Raw genomic sequence first — 23,865 nt, forward strand, 5'->3', positions numbered from 1 at the left:
TTGCATTTTTTATGTGTGATTCAGATCTGCTCTGGACCTTCTTGTTGCGAACCACTTTCCCCTCAAGTCTACAGACCTTGAGGCAGGAAGCCCTCGCTATAATGACTATATCATGGCACTCAACAAGGTAAAATAGAATATTTGTGCATTATCTGCAATGCAGATTTTTACAATGGACTATTTTATACATTCTGCATTGTTTTAGAGGTTTTCACATTGTTCGTTAGGACATGGTGGGAGAGAGACGATGGGCAGATAAATAAAAAGAAAATTATTAAAGAAAGAGAGATGCAGACAGACCGAGACAGACAGCAAAGAAAGCTTTAAAGGCACACTGCACTACTTGTAGCTACAATGCCTAATCGGTGACCATTGGTCCCCCATGATCCTCTTTTTCTTATGTTAACTGAGAGCTGAGTTGATGAGATAGCCATCTGTCCAGTGACCTTGCAGGGCGCTCTAATCCCTCCTGTAAACTACGGCAGATAAGCTTTAAAGGGAGAATAGGGAGAAAGAGATAGGGAGGGTGAGAGAAGCAAGGAGATGGAGAGAAGAGAGAGAGAAAGAAAAGGGAGAATGTAAGGAGTGGATAATGATACTGGGATTCCACAGGTCAGATCTTGTTGCTAGCAAATGATACACAACATAAATGCTCAGAATTCATAGTCAACATTTCACATGTAGATGTCCTCACAAAGCCTGTATGCACTCTCTCTAGTAGGGATAACCTCAGTCTAGCCAGTGACTTGAGACATGTATGTGACATTCGCAATGCTTTTGGTTGCTTTTTGTCAAGATTCTAACCTCCCTGGTGATGAGTGGAAGCCTGATGCTACTTGAACTCATCATCAGCATCCTCTGCAGAGATGACAAACACAGCTATGAAGACAAGATACAGGGCGCCCTCTCCTCGTTCGCCAAACGGTGAGTCACTCAGCCTCGTTCGCCAAACGGTGAGTCACTCGGTCAAGTTCGCCAAAGGGTGAGTCACTCAGTCAAGTTCGCCAAACGGTGAGTCACTCAGTCAAGTTCGCCAAACGGTGAGTCACTCAGTCAAGTTCGCCAAAGGGTGAGTCACTCAGTCAAGTTCGCCAAACGATGAGTCACTCAGCCTCGTTCGCCAAACAGTGAGTCACTCAGTCAAGTTCGCCAAAGGGTGAGTCACTCAGTCAAGTTCGCCAAATGGTGAGTCACTCAGTCAAGTTCGACAAACGGTGAGTCACTCGGTCTCGTTCGCCACACGGTGAGTCACTCACTTTTGTTCGGCAAACGATGAGTCACTCAGTCAAGTTCGCCAAACGGTGAGTCACTCAGTCTCGTTTCCCAAATGGTGAGTCACTCAATCTCATTTGCCATACGGTGAGTCACTCAGTCTCGTTCATCGGTTCTGATTGTGAACCTCTTCCATTCTGTGGGCAGCAAATCCTGTCGAAAAATATATGTGTGTTGGATAATTTTTTTTAACCAAATTGTTTGTTTTTGACCTTGTGAAATTTATTTAGTTAATTGATATCAATTGGCAGCCTTCCTTCTGAGAAGCAGTCTGCAGCTGCCAACATCCCTTTTGAGATCTTCAAGCAAGACAAGCGGTACTCCAAGGAGATCCGTAAAGCGGCCATTCAACGAGTCTGCATCCCTCTCCTCAGGCAAGCCTCGCGTGATGCAACGGTGACCTTCTATAAAGGTCATATCCATGACATCATCTCCGTCCTGGAGGCTAGACTCACCAAGGTAATCACCTTGAGAAGATAATCAGGAATCCTTTTCATAACATGTATTATGTTAGATACATAAAATAGTATGTAGCTTGAGTTGTACCTGTATTCAATCATTCATATATATATATATATATATATATATATATATATATATATACACAAATTGTTAAAAGTTAAGATACTGTACTGGAAAGGTACCAGACATGATTAGCATTTTATGCTACTTTCTGGTCCCTATTATTCATTCGAGATTATTGTCAAACATACATTTATTATTATTATTATTGTTGTTATATTACTGTATATATCAATGTTTGGATAATAAAACCTCAACTCAACACAACTCTACTGAACACATCCAAAGTGTTCACCTGTAATAACTTCAATATCAGAGGCTCAGACACCTTCCTCCCATGTGTACAGGCAGACTGAAGTTAGCTTCCAGTTATTTTATCTTTTTGGATTGCCAGCAGATGCTGCTTTGGCCACTGCTGTGTTGTGAATGTCAGATATCTGGTATGCGCTTCCATCTTAAAATTGAAACACTGGCAGCTAACTTAGATTGCCAGTATACATGTACGTTTAAAAAGGCAATATCTGTTCTTGTAATAGAACTTATGAGCATAATCCTATCATGATTGTAAAGACTTTCAAAAAATCATTGTGAAGCAATTTTTTACGATTGTCCATCGCCATTTGAAGAGTGAAAACATCCCACTGACATATTTTGTATTCTGAACATAATTTCTATGGGATAATCTAGTGAAATTGTCCTTTAGTTTATATCTCAAAAGCCTTTGTGATAGTGTTCATTGTGCTTTAAAAAAATTAGAATAAAAAGTAGATATTGATGTTGTTCACATCTTTCAGAACCCTGTGCCAGCCTTTGAGAACCAACTGGTGTCTAAGATCTGTTACTTTGAGCTGATTGAAGTACTTTACTCTAGGCTGAGTAAAGATGATCTCAACAGTAAGGACTCTGCTCTCAATCGAGAATATCGCCATGGTAACGTTGAAAAAGGCAATGAGATGTCAACTGCATTGACCAAGTGAGTGATAGCCCATGTTATCCTAATTAAGCCTGAGTCATTAGGGGGTTGCTTAACTACCAACTTTATACGGGTGATTTCGTTTAACTGTTATGAAAATACCCATATTTGTACTGTATTGTACATTATTTAAATTCTCAAGTATTTAGTCATTTCGATGAAGACATGTCATGTAGTTGTGTTCATTAAAAGAGGCTTAAAACAGTACTCTAAAAACATGTACACACACACACACACACTCAAAAACGATCTGATATGATTTTAAAATAATGGGGAAAATGAACATCTCAGAACTCTAAACTTTTGCCAACAAATCTTGCGCTCGATGATCAGTACAGTCACAAATACCAAATACTAGATACACAGTACCACCTAGTAAACAAAGTACGTCCATGCATGCCATGCCACGATTAGCTAGCTTGCACCTCGTCGATCGACACAGCGCTATGAATGATTCACAGATTCATGTTGCGCCTTCGTACAATATGAATAGCTGACGTGAACTCCTGGGATCTCGTAACACGCTGCGAAATGCATGATGCATGAGGTAAGCAACCAGGTGGACATATGGCATAAGTCCTGTCTGAGGGACTTGCTAATGAAGATTAATGTCTTATCAAAGGACCAACAGGCTTTTCCTGATCACCTTTCTACCACTGAGGCTGAGCCTTCAATTCTTTCATTATTAAGAAGAAGAAGCTTACAGTTAATGAGTTGAACAATTGATTTTTGTGTATCCTTTGCCTAATAAATTACCTCTTAGCTTTTTGCCTACCGATACTTCAATATTTTTGTCTTTGTTTGACTTTGTAAGGGCTGCACTTGGAGCTCGCAATGAGGATTGCCGTGGGGAGACAGTTGCAGTGGAGCTGAGACGTCAGTTTCACTGCGCCGCCTTCAACTGCTCTGCTGCCATCATCAGTTGCGTTCAGGATAACATCAAGTTCTACAATGCTTTCCTCTTCAGTGAGAACCATGCAAAGGTAGGCAGTACTAGGGTATCAGGGGAGTGTTACACAAAGACTAAGATTGACTTTAAGTTGGACTTGAACTATGGCAGGCGTTCATGCCACAAGTTCCTCTAACCATTTCTGGCATTGATTTCTCAAGGGTCGTATAAATCATGGTCTCAAATCTACAGAATTTACCTTTTTTTAATAGTTCATTATTGAAGGAAAAAATGTTATCTAAAGATCATAATTCAGAGACCAATGATGGGAGCAACCAGTGGCATGTATGGCCTTCCATAGTTAAATCCAACTTAAAGTTGATCTTAGTCTTTGCAAAACACTGTGGGCTTTAAATCCTGACAAGAATTTGAATTCTATACAATGTATTTGGTTCTTTCTTTTGATTCTCAGTCCAAGGGTTGAGTGTTCATATCCCAGCCCAGCACTAACATTCATTGATGAGACATTAATCCACATTTGCCACTCTCCACCCAGGTGTGAATAGGTATCTGGCAATTGTTCGGGTAAAAATAATTGCAGGGCCCTCCAAAAGAACAGCATTTAAACTGATGAGGCTTCCATGGATAAACAAAATTATTATTATTATGACTACTAATATATTGACTATTTTTCTCTTTTTTTAATAGTAATGGTTTAATCACTCTCCAGTAGGGGATATTTTTACCCAACTTGAAAATCAATCAAATTGTTTAAACTCAATATTTTATAGATTTTTATGACGTCACAGCTTCGGTACTCTATTGTGATATTTATTTGTAGATATTGTTACTACATAGAGGGTGAAAGATTGCTTGAATTTTGTTGTTGTTTGTTAGTAATTCCTTGTTGTAGTGCTGTATTTAAATTATGAGCTTCAAGTATCACTTCTATGAAGAGATTTTGTAACTTTAAATACACTCTAGGGCCCGCATGGAACCCAAGTCCCACTTTGGTTTCGTGTGCTGGGTTTTATATGTCGTTCTTTATTGTCTTCATACTCCTTATCTGTTACCCCATTGAATTTTTCAAGGTTGATTTTATATATTGTAGCTGTGATTAGTACACTTTCAGATTTGCTGATGTGAGTGTAAGGGATATATATGATAAAACCAAGATAGTGTCATTATTAAAGAGTATTTTCTTAATATGCTCATTTACAGGAGCAGATGGAAAAATGAGTTTTTAGGCAGTAGAGACAACACAGCCATCAATTATCATAAATATTGGATCACATTAGTTTGTTATAAGGAATTTTAGATGTCTTTTGGTGTTTTTTTTTGGTAGGCAAAGACAATATTGGTATAAATTAATGAGAGATGGAAAGAATTTCACAATAAGTCGACCTTTGTAAAAAAAGTATTGTTGATGTACACATTTTGATCAATTTGTATTTTTATGTTTTGTGATCAGGGTCAATTTCTGCTGGACAACCTGGTGGACCCCAAGAAGGAGTACGGCTTTGCCATCGAGATGGATGCACCAGTGGAACGCAAGAAGAGGTTTGTGGCCATCCGCACCCAAGCGAGGGAGACAAACACACCCGAAGAATCTGGATATGTATCAGGTTTGTTGATGATTTCATGTAGTAGTAGAAGTAGAACTGGTAGATTGGAGCAGTTAATGAAATCAAAGTATGAAGTTGTCAGGCATGTCGTGAATGATTTACAGCAAATTACTATTGTAGGGAATGAATGAATTGTCTATGACTTCTTTGTACTCCCACAAAAAAGGAAGAGTTCCCTGAAGTGAAAGGCACCAATAGCAGTAATAAATTAGTCAAATGTTTGATGTTTTTTTAGATCTAAATTTTATTCTGATTACCCCAGTCAGATTTTTTGTCAAGGTTCCATAAAGTGATTAGCAGATTTAAGCAAGATGGTATGGCATAGCATGATCTTTACAGTATACTCCCTTTCTGTATTTGATGTTTTGTCTGCAAAGAAGGGATTAGTTTGTATTACCTCCTGATGCCCTTGAGCAGTGCATTTTATGAACATTGCTTCTCTCTAACCAGGTGCTAAATGGGTGCCCGGTAGAATACAAACCGCAATTGGATTAGCATTATGTGTGTGCTCATAGAAAGGCGATTAGCTGGAATGCTCCACAGGGAGTGGAAAATGTGCACTGTGATGTGCAGATTCTGCAGAATAGTAATTAAATCCAGTGACCGGGGTTATCAGGGCTCGAATTTAGCGGTGGCCCGGTGCCAATGGCCACCTGAAACGCTGTCGGGCCACCTGAAATCACCGACTAGATGGCCCGACTGGCCACCCAAATATTTGGACAGTAATATATAAATTATTTATCAACAACTTGTTTAACCTTTAGATCTACCCGAAACCGAGGCGACATTTATTTTTCCAAGCTTTTCCAAGCGACGCAATCGGATCTATCAAACAAGGAAATGTTTCGTTTCGCATACTAACTTTATAAAAACGATGCACGCCGTCGCGTAGGTACTGTACACACCGCCGCCGCCACCCCGGCCTGGCCGGTACATAGGCGTAGCGCTATCATAGTATGCTACCGCGTATAGGGCATGCAGCTGTCGATATCCGCATTGCAGCACAGCTAGTACGTTTCTCAACTCTTTGTTGCGCAGTTACAAACTGCGCATGAGATTTCGGGCGGGTAGCGAATCCCAGCATTGTGATTGGTGTACTGACACTAAAAATCGTGTGCATGCAGCGGCGGGAGTTAGACTAAGTTGCTGTTCTAATAATGCGACGGAAAAGACAGTTACTGCTTTCAAAACAATAAAATAATCAATGGAATTAAATTAAGATGCTTTAAAAAATAAATGGATATCGTTTCAGTTGACGGTAGGTGTTTTTATCGCTCTAAAATTGAGGCTGCAAGAAAGGAATCACGCTTCGTGGTACCGATCGGGTGCGTTCAGAAACGGAAGTGGAAATAGATCTATGACCCACTGAAGACATAGCAAGAAAATGCCAAACACAAGACTAAAATGTTGATCAGACTATTGCAATTAAATCGTAATACTAAAGGCATTAATTTAATTGTCAAAATATATCCACAACATAATGGTTTACCCTTGATAGTTTGATGAAGGAAAATAAATTAAAGCTCTTGAAATAACATCGAAGTGCCTTTCGTTCGTTCTAAAAATGCGTGTATAACGGCAAGCAGAAGTTACGAGTCAAGCTTGATATGCACGTTTACATCCCTACACCGTCATCCGACCTGATCGGAACAATAAGCATTAAACCAATTAAAAAACATCACGGAAGACTTTAAGGGACTCCAATTCAACAAAATTACCGTAAAATAATTATTTGCTTTGACAAATATACTATAGATATTCATAATATCTTACAGAAATAATGATATTTCATGAGCTATGTACTCGATATCGAGTTCAGCTAGCCATCATTTTGAAATGAGACGTAGTTGTCATGCAGTAGACTGTAGAGGGCAGTATGCAGAAGAGAGAGGAAAAAGCGCGGGCCTGAGATCACGTGATATTCACGTGACTATTACGTGATTTTTTTTCCCTCTCTAGCTGCGAGCTGCCGCATTCTGCGCTGCATACATGACAACTACGTCTCATTTCAAAATGATGGCTAGCTGAACTCGATATCGAGAACGTAGCTCATGAAATACAGAGCTGCCAACTAGTACGGATTTTCCGTAATTGGTACGGAAATCAACGGCAATTACGGAAGCACGGAAACCCCTTCAAAAATTACGGATTCCCCGATTTCTGGACATGCCTATGTATTAACACATGCATTATGCATATGCGAGTGTTTTAGCGGTAATGATCGCGATACTTCCCGGGCCTCGGCCCGGTGGTTAACTTTTGAGCGCACGGAAATATCATCCGCGCCTCAGCCACGACCACTGCACACACATGTAGCTACCATCGAAAGATATGCACACCGCCCTGCCTATATGGGCTGCGTGTGCTAGCTTTCAGCATGCAATATATATCGGGGAGACGGCAAACTCGTCCCAAGTCCATTTAGCCACCTTGCAAACCAACCCGTACGGTACCATGTCCATGTGTAGTTTATAGCAGGTCTACAATTTTTTTCCCCTTAGTGATGGGTTCTCATCGTTATGATAATAAAAGTACGACTCGACTAATGATGAAGATGATGATGATGATGATGATGATGATGATAATTGTCATAAGGAAAATGAATGTACTTCCTTGATTAAACTTGAATTTATATTCAACAATTATTGTCATTGTGTTTTATTTCACATTATTTGTTGGATCATGTTTATTCATTTCATTTTATTCATATACCCCTTTTCATTGTTGATAACAAAATATGATACACGAATAAATTTTGAATGAGCTGACACACAAAGTTTTGACCGATACGAAAGCGCATGCATGGTGGATGTGCTGAAACAAGTGGCACGATATTTATCTGGGCGAAATATGCATTGGCCGAGTGTTACACTACCGCATGTGCAGCAGGTCGGCCGTGGTCGCGTCAAACTTCGAGTAACCGACGGAGAAAAATGACTTCAACTTCATCGAAGAAGCGTTCTAAAAAACTGCAAACCTTCTCAGGTGATTACACCAAGAAATGGTCATGCATTGTTCCGTCGAAAAGGAATACAAACAGTGCCTGTTGTACACATTGCTCATCCGATTTTGGAATTGGTCATGGCTGTTCGAACGATATCCAGGTACATCTGAAGTCGGTGAAGCACCGGACTGCAGCGGCGGAGGCAAGTTCCAATTCCCGCAGTCATGACATCGCCCAGTTTTTCGTCGCAAAGGACAATTCTGTCACGAACGCCGAAGTGAAGTTTACTCAATTTTTGATAGAGCACAACATCGCGTTTTCAGCAGCAGACCACCTTTCACAACTTGTCAAAAATGCCTTCCATGACAGTAAAATTGCAAGTAAATACGCGTGCCGTCGCTCCAAGGCTACAGCAATCGCAAGAACTTTGGGACAGGAAACAAAAGGTAAATAAATATTGAAAATTGCATTTTAGATTTAAAGGGAATCTACTGTCGTGGGAAAAGTGACAAAAGTTATTGTGAGCTTCCAGATTAATATCATGGCATGCTATTTAGGAAGAATATTATAATAAAAAGGCCCACTGTCAATGATTGCTCTTAAAGATGAAGTTGAGTTCTGGTCATGCGATCGCATTGTGAAAGAAACGGTGTGGAACCGACCAGAAAAGGTTGATCATATAGCATATAAGAATTTGTGTGTATTGCAAGGTTCTGGAATCATCAAAATGATAAGAAATTTGGCCAAGTCTTGGTAAAGTTACAAACACTGTACACAGAAAGATGTATATGGGACTACACGAACACGTGGCGTAAAAAGCCGGCCCCCCGATTTTTACGATGTTACATGCATATTTAGAATATGAAGGCATTTGAAGAGCCATGCTTTTCAGGAAACATGTCTTATCTGATGTTCTTCCACACTTGCATAATAAGAATGAGTAATGCTCACAAATTATTTTTCACCTCTTCCCAGAACTCAACCTTCTCTTTAAATTGTTCTCATACATGTACATGTAGTCGTAATAATAATGACAATAAACAGCTGAAATGTGCGGGCCGCACAGTTGAATGTAGTCCCATACATGCATTTCTGTGTGCAGTGCATGTGACTCTCATCATAATTGAGTTAATTTCTTATTATTTTGGTCATTCCAAAACCTTATAGCATACAACAATTCTTAGTTGAAGTGTAATCAACCTTTCCCAATCACTCAGAGAGTTTCTTCCACAATTAAATTTCACGACCACGACAGTAATTTCCCTTTAAATTGAACATGTGAAGTACATAATGGGAATGAAAGCCAGGGCTCCGTCTCAAAAAGAAATAACAATTATTAACCTAAAAAAATTATTGTGTGTAGATTAGTTGTAGTCTGTAGAATTTGAAGTTAGATTAAAAGTAAAGACACTATGATTATCACAATTGTTGTGTTATTGTTAAATAAATGCTCAGGTCAGAATAACATAATTTTATATTGCTTGCTTACTTAATGGTTGTGTGTATCCCTTCTCGCCATGCCCATTGTAAGCATTTAATAAAAAATTATAAGAAATAAAATTCAAATTTACACAACAATGTCCCCTTTGACTTTTTTTGGTGCAGTCAATTATCAAGATTTAGATCATGTCGCTACAGTACAGGTGTTGATATATGTACTATGTTTGCCAATTGTGCCGATAGGCTTTAACTGTGCACAATATCCCCCCCCCCCCCCCCCACTAAACGCAAGTGGTATGCATCTGTTCTCAATGGGAAATGCACATGTATATTAAATTAAAAAAAAAAAATTTGTTCTGTCATAAAAACCAATGATCAATATAATTAAGTTTTTATCTGTTAATTCCTCACTTCTGTAAGGGAGACCTTGCCCTGTGCATGTTGAACACGTTATAATGCTTAGTAAAAACAGATATCTAATGCATGAACTAGGGAATGTGAATATGCTTATCCACATTTATCAACAAATTTTATCTGACCTGATGGTCATAATGTACATGTTTTCCCTTTTTACATTGCAGGGGACATCATCCGCAAGATACGTGAGAAGCCCTTCTCAATTTCGACAGATGGGAGCTCCGATAGGGGGGCAGATGAGCAACTCTACCCCATACTTGTAAGATACTTCGATGATGATGCACAACATGTTGTGACCGTTCTCTTAGAAATAGCGACAACAAAGGGGAGTTCCACAGGGAAAAATATCTTCCAACTTCTTGATCAAGCACTCACAGAGAACAAAATTCCATGGAAAAATGTTACATGTTTTTCTGCTGACAACGCGGCTGTAATGATGGGAGTGCACAACGGGGTTGCTGCTTTTGTGAGAGAGAAGAATCCTGAAGTGTATGTTAATGGCTGCGTATGTCATTTGCTTCACCTAGCAGCTGAGAAAGGGGCCCAGCAACTTCCATCAAGTCCAGTTGATCTCCTGATACCAATCTTCTACTACCTAGAGAAATCTAGCAAGAGGCACAAGGCATTCCATGAAGTGCAGTCATGCTGTGATGTCAAGCAACATGCAATTCTTAAGCATGTGTGTACCAGGTGGTTGTCCTTGGAGCAGGCCTTGAACAGACTTATTGAACAATGGGTTCCTCTGGTTGAGTTCTTCCGGAGTGAATCTGAAACTTCATCATCTTCTGCGCAAAAGAAGAAGAGTGTCCAGTCGAAGACTACAGCTAAAAGGTTCAACCACAACCCCAACCCCAGAAAAAGAACACTGGAAATGCCAAAGTTTCTGTGACCAGTTCTAAGCCTGTGTCTGGAAAGGCAAGCACAAGTTCTGAATCATCATCTGGAACAAAGAGAAAGATTGAAGACTCACATCAGAATAGAGGGAAACGGCTAAAACCTTCTAGTAGCCATCAAGTCCATCAACCATCCCAGAAGAAGAGCTCTGGCTATATAATTCCCCATATTGCCAAAACTTCAAGCTCAAAGCCTGCATTGGGAAAATCAAGCACAACTCCTGCATCTGTGTCAAAGGCATCAACGAGTAAAAGTTCCCCTGTGGTCACAAAAACTTTGTCTTCTCATGGTACAGCTCCAAGTACATCTGCATTTCCCTCTACTTCTTCTATTGGGAAGAAAGCCAGTGATGTGACCAAAAAAGACCTCCCTAAAGGAACCAAAGTTGGATCAGGAAAGGTGAAAATGCCACCCCCAAGATCAAGTTGGGCTCCATCATCACAGAAGACAGGTCAGGTGTTTGCAGGCACAGAGCATGCTGTGAGCAAGACCTCCCAAGAAGTCCCAGCAACGTCTAAGGCAGCTGCTATCTATGACAAACTGACAAATGATGAGAATTTCTCCAGCACAACATTCCTTTGTTCACTGTACTGAATTTAGAGCTCCAAGAAGAATCACCCAAGATTCATGTTCTACTTGATAGACTTCAGGCCTTTCTTCAAAATGTTTTGACAAGATTTGTTAAGCCTAAAGTGCTGATGGCATCGTCTCAAGAGTGTGACTACAAAACAAATGACAATCAGCGTGAAGACAACGACTTGGTGATTGGTTCTAAAGTGAGAGAGTTGCTTCAAAGCGGAAACTTCAGTGATGGCCAGAAGAGGAAGTTCTTCTCATCCGTGAGACAGTACTATATATCAGTCTGCAACTATGTTCTGAGCAAATTTCCGTTGAAGGATCCACTTCTCATGCATGCTAGAGTGGCCAATCTTGAAAGGCGACAGGAAACGCCCTTTGTGTCAGTGGAGTATTTTGTTCGGAGATTCCACTTCATGGAAGATGATATTGACACACTTGAACTGGAATATGCCTCCTACCAGAGTGATCCTTCCGTGGACAAGATTGATGCTTCAAAAGCAGACTTGGCATGGGTGGCAGTATCTCAGCTCAAAGATCCCACCAGTGGGCAGTTTTGCTATGCTCATCTAGTGCAAGTCATGATGCTGATTCTTTCGATATCACACAGTAATGCTTCAGATGAGAGGCTGTTCAGCTTGGTGAGGAAGAACAAGACCGAGTTTAGGGCCAGTTTGAGTACTGCAACATTGAGTGATGTTCTCACTCAGAAGGCAACATGCCAGTCCAAAGGACAAAACTGTCATGACATGAAATTCAGCGATCAACTGCTAACCAAATGTAAGGGAGCTGCAATGGCTTTCTGCAAACAGTGATAAACTATTATAACCAAATGTAAGGGAGCTGCAATGTGTTTCTGCAAACAAGCAAGCTACAGTGTGACTGGACATTTATGATTTGCACATATTATTACATGCAATTCAGTGATAAACTCTTAACCAAATGTAAGGGAGCTGCAATGTGTTTCTGCAATGTGTTTCTGCAAACAAGCAAGCTACAGTGTGACTGGACATTTATGATTTGCACATATTATGACATGCAATTCAGTGATAAACTCTTAACCAAATGTAAGGGAGCTGCATTGTGTTTCTGCAAACAGTGAGAAAGCAAGCAAGCAAGCATACAGTGTGACTGGACAGTTATGTTACTTAGGTAAGAGTTGTTCCATTATGTTTGTAGAGCCTCTATGTTAATTGTAAAAACCTGAAGTGAATATACACACGTAAGTGAAACAGGGTAATGATACATCAATCCTCTAATAACCATTGTTTTTTTTATAGCACTTAAAATGATGTTATAAACAGAATGTTCTTGTTTTTACTTCAAGTCCTGTCATTCAGAGTGATGCTATTACCATGGTACTAGTAGTTTGTGTTGTGGTGTTGTGTGCAGCTCTACAATGTACGTGCAAATGCAGTCTTCTTGATGTTGAAAGCGCCGCGCTTGAAATTACTGATTTCCATCCAAAATTACTGATTTTTAGCTTTCAGATTACTGATTTTGGTTTCAGAGGTTGGCAGCTCTGGAAATATCATTATTTCTGTAAGATATTATGAATATCTATAGTATTATTTGTCAAAGCAAATAATTATTTTACGGTAATTTTGTTGAATTGGAGTCCCTTAAAGTCTTACGTGATGTTTTTTAATTGGTTTAATGCTTATTAATTGTTCCGATCAGGTCGGATGACGGTGTAGGGATGTAAACGTGCATATCAAGCTTGACTCGTAACTTCTGCTTGCCGTTATACACGCATTTTTTAGAACGAACGAAAGGCACTTCGATGTTATTTCAAGAGCTCTAATTTATTTTCCTTCATCAAACTATCAAGGGTAAACCATTATGTTGTGGATATATTTTGACAATTAAATTAATGCCTTTAGTATTACGATTTAATTGCAATAGTCTGATCAATATTTTAGTCTTGTGTGTGGCATTTTCTTGCTCTGTCTTCAGTGGGTCATAGATCTATATTTCCACTTCCGTTTCTGAACGCACTCGATCGGTACCACGAAGCGTGATTCCTTTCTTGCAGCCTCAATTTTAGAGCGATAAAAACACCTACCGTCAACTGAAACAATATCCATTTATTTCTAAAGCATATTTATTTGATTATATTGAAATATAAGTTTGTGAATTCCATATTTTTAATTCTATATTTCAAAATATCAGTGTGAAATTTAATTTTGAAAAACCCGAAACCCGAAAACCAAAAACCGGGTTTCAGCTCGACGGGACGGGTCGGGGCCCGGGCGGGGACCCGTTTCGACTCGGGCCTAAAGTAAATATACAATCAATTTTATATCTTCCAACAGAACTTGGAGCTCAAAGAAAAGCAGAAGTTTGGCGCCTTGTGTGCCCTGTACAATCCTAACTTAAGGGGGAGGGGGTCCTTGTGATGCATGATAGTCAAGGAGAAAGGGAGAAAAACATTGAAGTGAAGTTGAGACAGAAGTATAGAAACAAAGAGAGAGGATTTGGAATGAGAGTTTAAAGAGTCACTCACCTTTCATTATTAAATGCAGCTCATGCTGCTTTTAACACGTATAATTTATGCATTTTTTTATTAAACATTTGCATTATTTAATAACACATAAAAGTGGGGCCACCTGAAAATCCATTTGGCCACCCAGATCTCCTACCCAAGTGGCCCTGCTGGCCACCTCAAAAAAAAGTTAAGGGCAAGCCCTGGTTATAGTGATACTGTAAGTACTTTAGTCTGTTGTAACTGGTAAAGCTCTTTATAAGAAACAGTTGGTATTATTACCGTAAAGCTTATGACAGACAAGGAAATCCAGAAGAATACTTCAATGCTGGTACATGGTGTTTTACCTGAGATGATTTTGTGTTTGTGTTGAATTTGTTAGGCCCAGCCCACTACCTATCGTCTCAGTATCTATCTGACAGTAGCCTGAGTGAAGATGTAAATCAGTTTGACTTCTCCAGCAGTGTGAGACATTTTGGTAGCTCCATGGAGAGTCAGAGAGATGGGGGTAGCCAGGGAAGCCAGGGCAGCCAGCGACCAGGATCAATGGCTAGCAGACAGGTGAGAGATATCAGAAAGAATTAAAAATGGTGATTCCTGAAAGATGTTGGTTAATGAACAAAAAAACTGAATAAATATGGCAGTAGAGATATGGCAGTAGGGATTTTGCAGTTATGTATTGGAGATTTTTAATAACACAACATTAGGCTATTGATAGATAATAATAATAGATCCGGATTAATACAAAATACCTTTTTTAAGCTCTTTACAGATTTTATTAAGGATGCCTTACCGCATGAGATAGTTGAACGATACCAGAAAATATGATAGAAGGAACAGTGGATAAAAGAAAGAAGGAGAAGGAAATAGAGTGTAAAATGAATCAAAAGGACTATGAATATGATTGCAAATACAGCGAAAGTAGTATGGAAAAGGGTTCATTGACAAATATATAAGATGAAGTAGTTATGATTCATTCTATTTCCTTCATAAACATTAGATATATATTAATGTCTGCCACATGTTATCTGCAATTTTATAGGACTCTAAGCCAGTCTTCTCTCCCGGTGGCGAGTACTTGGAGATGGAGGAGGATGCGTTGAATCAGCATGAATGCATGGCAGCTATGACAGGCGTGCTCAAACACATGACAAACAACAAGATTAATCCTGACATTACCAAGGTAAGGGTCTCATGAGGGGGAGGGGGAGGGGGGAATCAGCATGAATGTATGGCAGCTATGACAGGTGTGCTCAAACACATGACCAACAACAAGATTAATCCTGACATTACCAAGGTAAGGGTCTCATGAGGGGGGGGGGGGATCTTTAGTAAATATGTACAAAAATGAATTAGACTGATCACTCCTCTTCTTTCATGAAATCATTCTTTGCATCGTCTTGGCTCATAAAATATTTAAATATGAAATTCAATATTTCATTAATTTTAGAAAGGTTTATAAGTACAACTGTAACTGAAATGGGAAAAAACCTCATATCTGTTAATATGTCATATCATTAATTTGTAGACTTTTTATTGAAATGTCTGTCTAGAAATGTCATACCATTAGCTTGGAATTGACCTTGTGACAATTCTGCATCATGTACAGTAAAGTGACTATTTATGTGTTTTTTTAATCTCCTAGGCAACCAAAGCAGAAGAGATGCCTCAATGGATGTCTGGTCTTCAGAAGAAGCTCTCATCACAATCTACGGAACATAACATCAAACTCTTCATCGTCAGACTGGTCATCAATGCACAAGATGTAAGAAGCAAACCAGGGTCCCGTTTCACAAAACTTGTCATCAGTGACAATGACAGTTGTTGTTATAAGCTATTGAAATCCTTGCTTCTGATTAGTTGTTGCTAGATTTGTCACTGATTTTTGTCATTTGTCATTGAAAAAAGGCTTTGTGAAACGGGTCCCAGGCCTTTGGGATAGCTTTAGGAATGTTCTTTTTAATTACCAAAGATTATCACTATATGTTGTTTTAAGCCAGAAAAGTATGCAGTATTTAACTTTCATGAATTTATAGACAACAGCTATTTTCAAAGCTAGAAACTGTTATGAATCGCCAAAAAAAAAGTGCCTTGTCAGATGTGATTGAATTAAGTTGCAGCATGAAACTTTGCAAGTCTAAACCACATGCAAGTTTGCAAATATTCTGGTGTAACAGTACTATTTGATGTATCATTTGTTGAGAGCCAGTAGGATGTTTACTCTGTTTAAGGATTTGAAACGATGCCTTTCTGCATCTTGGCAGATGAATGTACGTTCTAATGCCAAACAGGATTCACAGACATCTGCTCTACTGCCTTGCCATAGAAGAGATTTTTGCACATTAATTCCACTCATTTGCTCTGTACTTTAAAAAAAGTCAGAATTTTTTATTTTCCCTCTCGAAAATTTTCAATCATACATGCATCCTAGATAAATAATTCTTCACTTTCATTTTGATGACAATTAAGGTATGACTACCTCAGGTTCTGCACATCATGCATGTGAATGACTTTTGTTTGTTCACCATCTTCTCCTGTGTCCCATTCTTTCATTTGTTTTGTTTCCACTTGAAAGGTGTTCCAGCCGTACGCCAGGTTTTGGCTGTCTCCATTGATGCAGTTCTTGGCCGGAGGTCAGCAAGGTGGGATCAATTACATGGTACTGGACATCATGCTGGTCATGTTAGACTGGTCCACTCTAGCTGTTCCAGAGGTAAAGCTCTCTTAAAGTGACTTGGTAACATTGTTGAAGGTTGATGAAAAAATTGCTTAATTTTTGTATAAAATGTTACTTACTATATTCCTTCTACTGTACTAACCCTCTGACATGCAAAAAATTCTCAAACCACGAAGATATCTATGGTTTTCTTTGAAGGAGTCGATGTATGACATCCTCTAACAGTGATTAACAGTAAATTCTCCCAACCATTTTTGAATTTCCCAACCATTTTTCCATGAAAAAAAGACATAAAACAGGCTATAAAAAATCTGTCAACACTTAAATGTCTGGAATGGAATGTAGAGCCATTTTATTGCTTTGTGACGATTTCCATTCACCTAAAATGTAATTAAATTGTAATAATATAGTTTGGAGAATTAAGGAATTGATCAGATCAGTTTTTCCCGATTTGTACCATGAATAATGGTCCGTTTTCACTCAAATTTTCAGATTTTCTTTAATTGTACATCTAGCATTGAAGTCACTTCCTTAGCACCACTATCTCTCATCTGAACAATGTTACCAAGTCCCTTTAATTCTTTTCTTCCTTTCTTTCCAAAGCTCTTAGGATTCACATGTTACGTCATAATGTGATACCTGATACTGTATAAGCTGTTATTTTCGCGAGGGTTTTATTTTCGCGAATTTTCGCGAATTGCAAATTATCGCGAAATTATCAACACGCAAAAGTATTACCACCTCATCATTCCTGAGCGCGAAAATATCAGCGTAATATTATCCTCTCGATCGCCAGCGCCATTTGCCTAGCCACTGCCACTACTACAAACATGTACATGCCGCGCCCACACTCACTCAGCTTATTGTGTAGCAGCGGTTGCATTTGCACAGCTTGCAACACTCACTCGGTGATTCCAGTTTCCGCGACAGCAAGTGGGGAAGTTATCATTTTTCAAACGTCTCTTACTCTTCTGTAACCGTTGTCAACTTGGTATTTTAATCACCATGCATTACGCTCGCACCCCTATCTTAAAATCGATCAGCCTTCTCGCTCTATTTGCCGGTACGGTAAGTACCAGTACAGTAATGCAAAGTTATTAGATTAAGAGAAAATAAATCGAAAGGAATGAATAAAGAAAATTGAAGAGAATGACTTTAGAGTACTATAACTCCCTAAATTATCATGAAAAGTAATAATCAAACTATTATTAGTACTGTTAATAAAAACAAGTCAATGACTGAAAAGATGGTTAATGGTTGGTATTATTTTTCATTCTTAGTGCCGTTATGAGTATAAATCGATCTACCATTTGCAATCAAATCTAGCAAGTAAACGAGTCATAAACAATGAGAACATTTATGGGCAAAGGGAGAGAAACAACTCACTGAATCTATGATTGTTTGGACCTACGGACTTCATCGTTTCAAAATAAATCTACCACCACAAGTAAACAACATCCACAAACACACACTCTCAGGCATAACACCCGTAACATGACACACAAAACAATTTCCACTGCCTGAACGCCCGCCGCACAAGTAAGCAACGTCACACAGTACTAGTACATGTGCTTTCAAAACTACGTCATCGCCACTAGCGGGAATTCCCTATAGTGGGGTTTCCCATTTTGGCATTAACGAGCGCCCTATGTGCTGATGCAGTGCTTGTAGTGCGAGTGCGATGCGATGCGATGCTGTGCGATATGTTTTGTGTATGCATGTCGCACAAGCTAACTCTGGTCAGGGAGGTGTGTCTCCGATAGCTTTGTGTATGGTATGTGTAGCATGGCGTGTAGGCATGGCGTAGTGAATTAATACGGAAGTACAGTACAGTACTTAGTACTGCAAAAGTGTCATTCGCGAAAGCAACGACCCGCGAAAATGTCTCTTAGCCTGTCATTCGCGAAAATATCTGTACGCGAAAATATCAGCTTATACAGTATTACAAGAACAGAAGATTGTTATCAGTAATCATCCCTGTTGAATGAAATACAGTCAAACCTGTCTATAGCGACCACCCAAGGGAAACACAAAAAGTGGCCCTTGTAGACAGGTGGTCTTTGTAGGCAGGTTCCTTTAGTACATGTTTCAATGAGAAACCATTTTCAAGGGAAACAATACATGTGCTTGTTATAGACAGGTGGTCTTTGTAGACAGGTGGTCACTAAAGCAGGTTTGACTGTACCACATACTGATATTAATAAAAGCCACAGTTACAACTACGCTTGCATATCCAGCCCAGGGGACGCTCAAGGCACCTAGAAAGTACTATTATTACCCATACTTTAGCCCAGTGGCCGTAAGGCCTTGAAATCAGTCAAGGAACATCTTTCTACCTGGTAGAGAGAGTGGAAAATATAGATTAATGTTTAGGCAAAGGACATTGGTGCCGTGGCAGGACTTGAAACCCAAAGCATGTGATTAACAGTCCAGTGACATATCCACTAGACCACAACACCTAAGAATAATGAAAATAGTGGAGTCTTGTATAGTGCTCATGTCTGGCACATTGCCACTCCTAGCGCTCTATTATTATTATCCTGGCTTTAGCAAGGGCTGCCACTACAGCGCTGAAGCATTTTAAATTTTCCTGCAGGGTCACCATGTACCTCACCTGGGTGGAGTGTGGAAAATAGAGAATAATGTTTTCCCAAACGACATTTTTGATTTGATTTGATTTGATTTTCTTCTGCATTCATGTAAGTATACAGTTTTTCGATAACAATAATAATATAAAGTACAATATCCACGAACATTTCTTCAGCAGAACAAAGTGCAGTCGCACCCGTGGTCACTCACTTAAGCTTTACAAGCTAAAATGCTGGAAGACATTAAGGAAAAACTCATTCAGCCAGAGAATAATCAATGTGTGGAATGGTCTTCCAGGCGATGTTGTGGAGAGTACCACTATGAATCGTTTTAAATCTGGACTTGAGAAATGGTGGAAAGATGCCCCAGATAAATATGATGACAACCCCAAACAAACAAAACCATGGATAGGAACAACAGTCTAAAGACTGAATAATCCTGGATCAAGTGAGTTACAAGTGAGTTATAAATATCCTTCTGACATTGAATCATAAATAAGTACTGCGACACCTCCACATTGTCAATAGTCCAAGCGATAATGAAAATGATGAGTTTACACAAAACTTGGTGTTCTCCCCCCTCTCCAGGACAATCGTTTAGCGAGTGGAGTGTTGAGGTTCCTGATGAAGAACAGCTACCATGAGAGGAAATCAGTGATGAAGAACAACCTGGAAGTCATCAAGACGTTGGTAGAATGCTGGAAAGATGTCATTGATGTACCTACCAGGTGAGTCCTATGTGAAGGCTAAGTGTTCTTGAAGACATAAGCTTGGGTTCTTTAGTGGGAATTTGACACTGTTTGGGTTGGGTATTTATCCAATGATAGATGTTGTCAATCACCGGGAGGGGCTGTCACTTTTGCAACAGACAGGTCTTATGGTATGCACTGCCCCCCTCAGATACATGTACCAATACTTCAAGATTAGATCAGCACAACAATAATTTAAAGTTCTGTAGCCTTACTTGTTTGTGTTTCCATTTCTCTCTCTCTCTCTTTAACTTTTTTTTTGGGGGGAGGATGAGTACATTGTCTCACTGCAAGCAAGGCTCAAAAAGAGTTGAATGGAAAAACAGAATGGCATAGAATATTTCTCAAAGGAACATTTTTTTTTTCAACAAAAGTTAAATCTTCACCATCCTCCCAGGAACTGTTTATTCTGTATCTATTTAATAGACATGCACATATGATTGGTGAAGACTTATAATTCCATTATTTGTTATACTTTTTCAGAGTGATCTATGAGAGCCTCCAAGACCGATCACCTGACAAGAAAGACAGCGCTGTTGGTATTCATCTTCTTGGGGTAATCCTAGCTAATAATCTTCATCCTCTTAGTCCCACATGTGATGTGGATGCAGACAGGTATGGATTTTACAGTTTTAGGACAATTACCTACCCCCTGGACGATCACCCCCAAGAACAATCACCCCCCCCCCCCCCCCCTCAAAAAAAAAAAAAAAAAAAAAATCTGCTTTTATTCAAACCAACTTATTATCATGGTAGACTCCCCCTTTAATGAACGGAGGGGGGGGGGGGGGGATTTGTCAACAGGGTGAATTTCCTGGTGGGAGGGGGGTAGGCATTTTCCAGGGGGTTATTGTCCTTGGGGCGTAGATTTCCGTGCCCCTCCCCTGTTTCATAGATGCAGGCTTGGTTATAGAGAGTTAAGTGGGAGCCCCGTGTAGAGAGTCGCCACCTTTGCATGTTAAAACTCACCGCATTATTATCATAAGAGTAGGAGGAAACCCAAGTGTATCGGTCCACTTGCATACCCCAATCAGTTATACCGGGAGGAGAGACCTGAGGGTTACAGTGATTCATTTTACTTTTCCCCTCCCAGGCACAGGTGTGTCAAATACTTCATGATAATAATACACAACTTGAATCCTTATCAGATTCTTCTTGATTAACCAAAAATCTGAGAAAAGCAACGCTAAAATAGAAGCTGTATTTGAGCTACAGGTTTATGGCACATTTGTTAAATGTGTTTAAAGAAATCACATATTATTTTAATTCTTACACCCAAGTAGGTCTGTAGAAAAATGTTCATCCTTTTTCGTAATAAAAATATCTTGAAGAGTTAATCCTTGCACAGTTTAACTTTATTTTAACTTTTTTTCTTCAGAGGGTTTCCTCACAAAGAATTTTGCTGACAACTTTATTTCCGAACATCTGTATGGTGTTTTCACATGATATCTTCCTGCTTTTTACTTTATCTTTATCTAGGTTTTACTCAGCACTTGCATCCAACATTGACAATAGATACAAGGCGGTTCATGGGGCAGCTGCTGAGGTCATCGGCATGGCGATGAAACAGATGGCTGAGAATGATAAGGTCAGCTCAAAGAGATACAATGTGTCAATGAGTTATTGTTTTAATATATTTCATTTCATTTGACAAATTATCAACAAAATTGTTCATGTGAAGACATTCATGATAGAGAAGGATAGTTCAAGAGGTATCATGAATTAGACGTGAGATATTTCAAAAGATAGATTTGTTTAACTTCATTTTCTGAGGTATTTTCTGGTTATTATTGACAGATTATGCTATCTTTGAAGGAAAGCATTTCAGAAGAATTCATACCGATTAAAATAAAATATATATGTTGCCGGTAGTTATTTCAAATGATGAATCAAGAAATCTTCACTCGTGTATAGATTATGACTTAGAACAAGAGGACTTGTTTAATCGCAAGGTGCTTATGTTCTTTAGATCACTGACGGTCGTCTACATGAAGTAACCTACAAGGAGCTGAGTCAACTCCATTTAGGCTCTGGGAAAGAGGTCATCTTTATCACTTGCCTTCATAAGATCCATCTCCATTATCCAGTCTTCACCGATAGGTTCGTCCAGAACATCGTCTTCTTCTTTCGAAACTTCAGCAATCAGAATATTATTTCAACAGCACCTTTCTGATTTAAAACGAGAGACACATTGTACTTGTTTTCACTTCCAAATTGATCAATTATGATCTTTCAATATCACTTACTGCATGTGTAAACCAATCTTGTTATAAATATATATATATTCCACAAATGAGCAGGACACAAATACTTTCATGCATTGTGGTATTTTGCATAAGTATACAAATGTTTTAAGGGTTGTCATTGAGCTAATCAATATTAAAACAGGTAATTTTGCAAAGGCTTTGTGTCGCACAAAGCAATCCTGTTGATTGATGCCTCTTGTTTTGTGTTGATTGCCTTGTGTGGCAAACAAGCAACTGTGAATTTTACACTTGTGGCAAGTGAAAGGTCGATCATATTCATCATAATGTAAATTGTTGTTTCCGTGTTGCAGATTCATGAACAAGTTGTTGTTCATGTTGCCTTCCATCCATGGTCAACCAAAGACTGAATGTCTGCAGATCATCACAGCCAGGATAGAACATATCGACAATGCTTTCATCGAGATGAAGAACAAGAACATCCTGGCACTACTTACACACAAGTAAGAATCGATAGCTGAGTTTAACAACAATAAATCTAAATTTACGTAGCACAGCTACTGTAAATGCATGTATATTCTGCTGTGATTGACAAAGTATCTTATTTTGATCCCAGGCATTCAAAAAAAAAATTCTTTCGACTGGCTACAAATTTTACCTGGGTGGTGTGTGACAATTATACAGTAAATGTCTTGCCAGAGGACATGTACTTCGAATGAGTTACACTACAATATCTGCACAATTAGGGGTAAGCTCAATCAAATCTAAGATATATTGAACGAAGTAGAGCTAACTTGTGAACTGTGTTTGTGAAAGAGTCTGGGGTGAAACTTGTCTTTTTATGACACTATTGTTCAGTGTGGTGCCTGGCTGGGATTTGAACCCTGAACCGTGCACTCAGATTCAAGTGAACGGACCACACTACCATGGCACCTCTATATAACTTCAATATCTTAGCAACAGTTTGAAATTCATTTCTGTGTATCTTAACAGATCCTAATAGATCGGATTGTGGCAGATAAGCCTTGTGCTAAACAAGTTATCCAGTCAAGCCTATTGCTGCAATCTGTTATGATTTTCAACTACCAGTTTTTTTTTCTTTCTTCTGAATGCATATTAATATGCAATTATATTTTGTTATTATTGCCCTTCTCTCTTTCTCTCTCTCTCTCTCAGAGATGAGGCTGACCAGTTGACGAGTCTCAAGTTGGTAGATGGAATGCTTCCGAAACTCAAACCGTCTGAGCTTCGCTACCTCCTCCCTGCTGTCAAAGACTTTGTTTCTCATCCCAGCCCTAGCTGTAGAGATACAATGTATTCCATTCTCATGTGGATCTACGATAACTACAGGTATCATATAATTCTTACTGTCTGACCAGAAACTTTCTGTAATCGCAAAATATCTGTTAATTCTATGATTTCTGTTATTTTGCAGCAAGGAACTTTTGTGAAACAATATTGAACATCCTCTATGGCTTTTTTGTTTGTTTTTCTCCTTCAGTTTGATTTGTTGTGCAAACTTGGGTCATGTTGCATTGTGTATTGAGGTCTTTTCAAAGTCAAATTGTATGAAAAGCTCTTATTCATTACAATATGTTCATTCAATTATA

At 39.1% G+C, this 23,865-nt stretch overlaps 1 protein-coding gene across 1 annotated transcript in view; it reads left to right on the plus strand.

Moving 5' to 3' along the window:
- The window catches only part of LOC586799 (DNA-dependent protein kinase catalytic subunit), a 109,049-nt gene that overhangs the window by 49,553 nt on the left and 35,631 nt on the right, over nucleotides 1-23,865 (plus strand). The window contains exons 39-54 of the mRNA XM_030984017.1: nucleotides 25-127; nucleotides 797-924; nucleotides 1,524-1,731; nucleotides 2,589-2,767; nucleotides 3,582-3,750; nucleotides 5,128-5,281; nucleotides 14,420-14,598; nucleotides 15,080-15,220; nucleotides 15,683-15,802; nucleotides 16,613-16,750; nucleotides 19,891-20,030; nucleotides 20,535-20,666; nucleotides 21,531-21,639; nucleotides 22,021-22,151; nucleotides 22,609-22,758; nucleotides 23,432-23,605. Of these exons, the coding sequence (XP_030839877.1) occupies nucleotides 25-127; nucleotides 797-924; nucleotides 1,524-1,731; nucleotides 2,589-2,767; nucleotides 3,582-3,750; nucleotides 5,128-5,281; nucleotides 14,420-14,598; nucleotides 15,080-15,220; nucleotides 15,683-15,802; nucleotides 16,613-16,750; nucleotides 19,891-20,030; nucleotides 20,535-20,666; nucleotides 21,531-21,639; nucleotides 22,021-22,151; nucleotides 22,609-22,758; nucleotides 23,432-23,605 (2,355 nt within the window). The remainder of the gene's footprint in view (nucleotides 1-24; nucleotides 128-796; nucleotides 925-1,523; nucleotides 1,732-2,588; nucleotides 2,768-3,581; nucleotides 3,751-5,127; nucleotides 5,282-14,419; nucleotides 14,599-15,079; nucleotides 15,221-15,682; nucleotides 15,803-16,612; nucleotides 16,751-19,890; nucleotides 20,031-20,534; nucleotides 20,667-21,530; nucleotides 21,640-22,020; nucleotides 22,152-22,608; nucleotides 22,759-23,431; nucleotides 23,606-23,865) is intronic.

This window comes from Strongylocentrotus purpuratus, unplaced genomic scaffold, assembly GCF_000002235.5.
Source record: "Strongylocentrotus purpuratus isolate Spur 01 unplaced genomic scaffold, Spur_5.0 spur5_scaffold_14, whole genome shotgun sequence".
Taxonomy (NCBI): domain Eukaryota; kingdom Metazoa; phylum Echinodermata; class Echinoidea; order Camarodonta; family Strongylocentrotidae; genus Strongylocentrotus; species Strongylocentrotus purpuratus.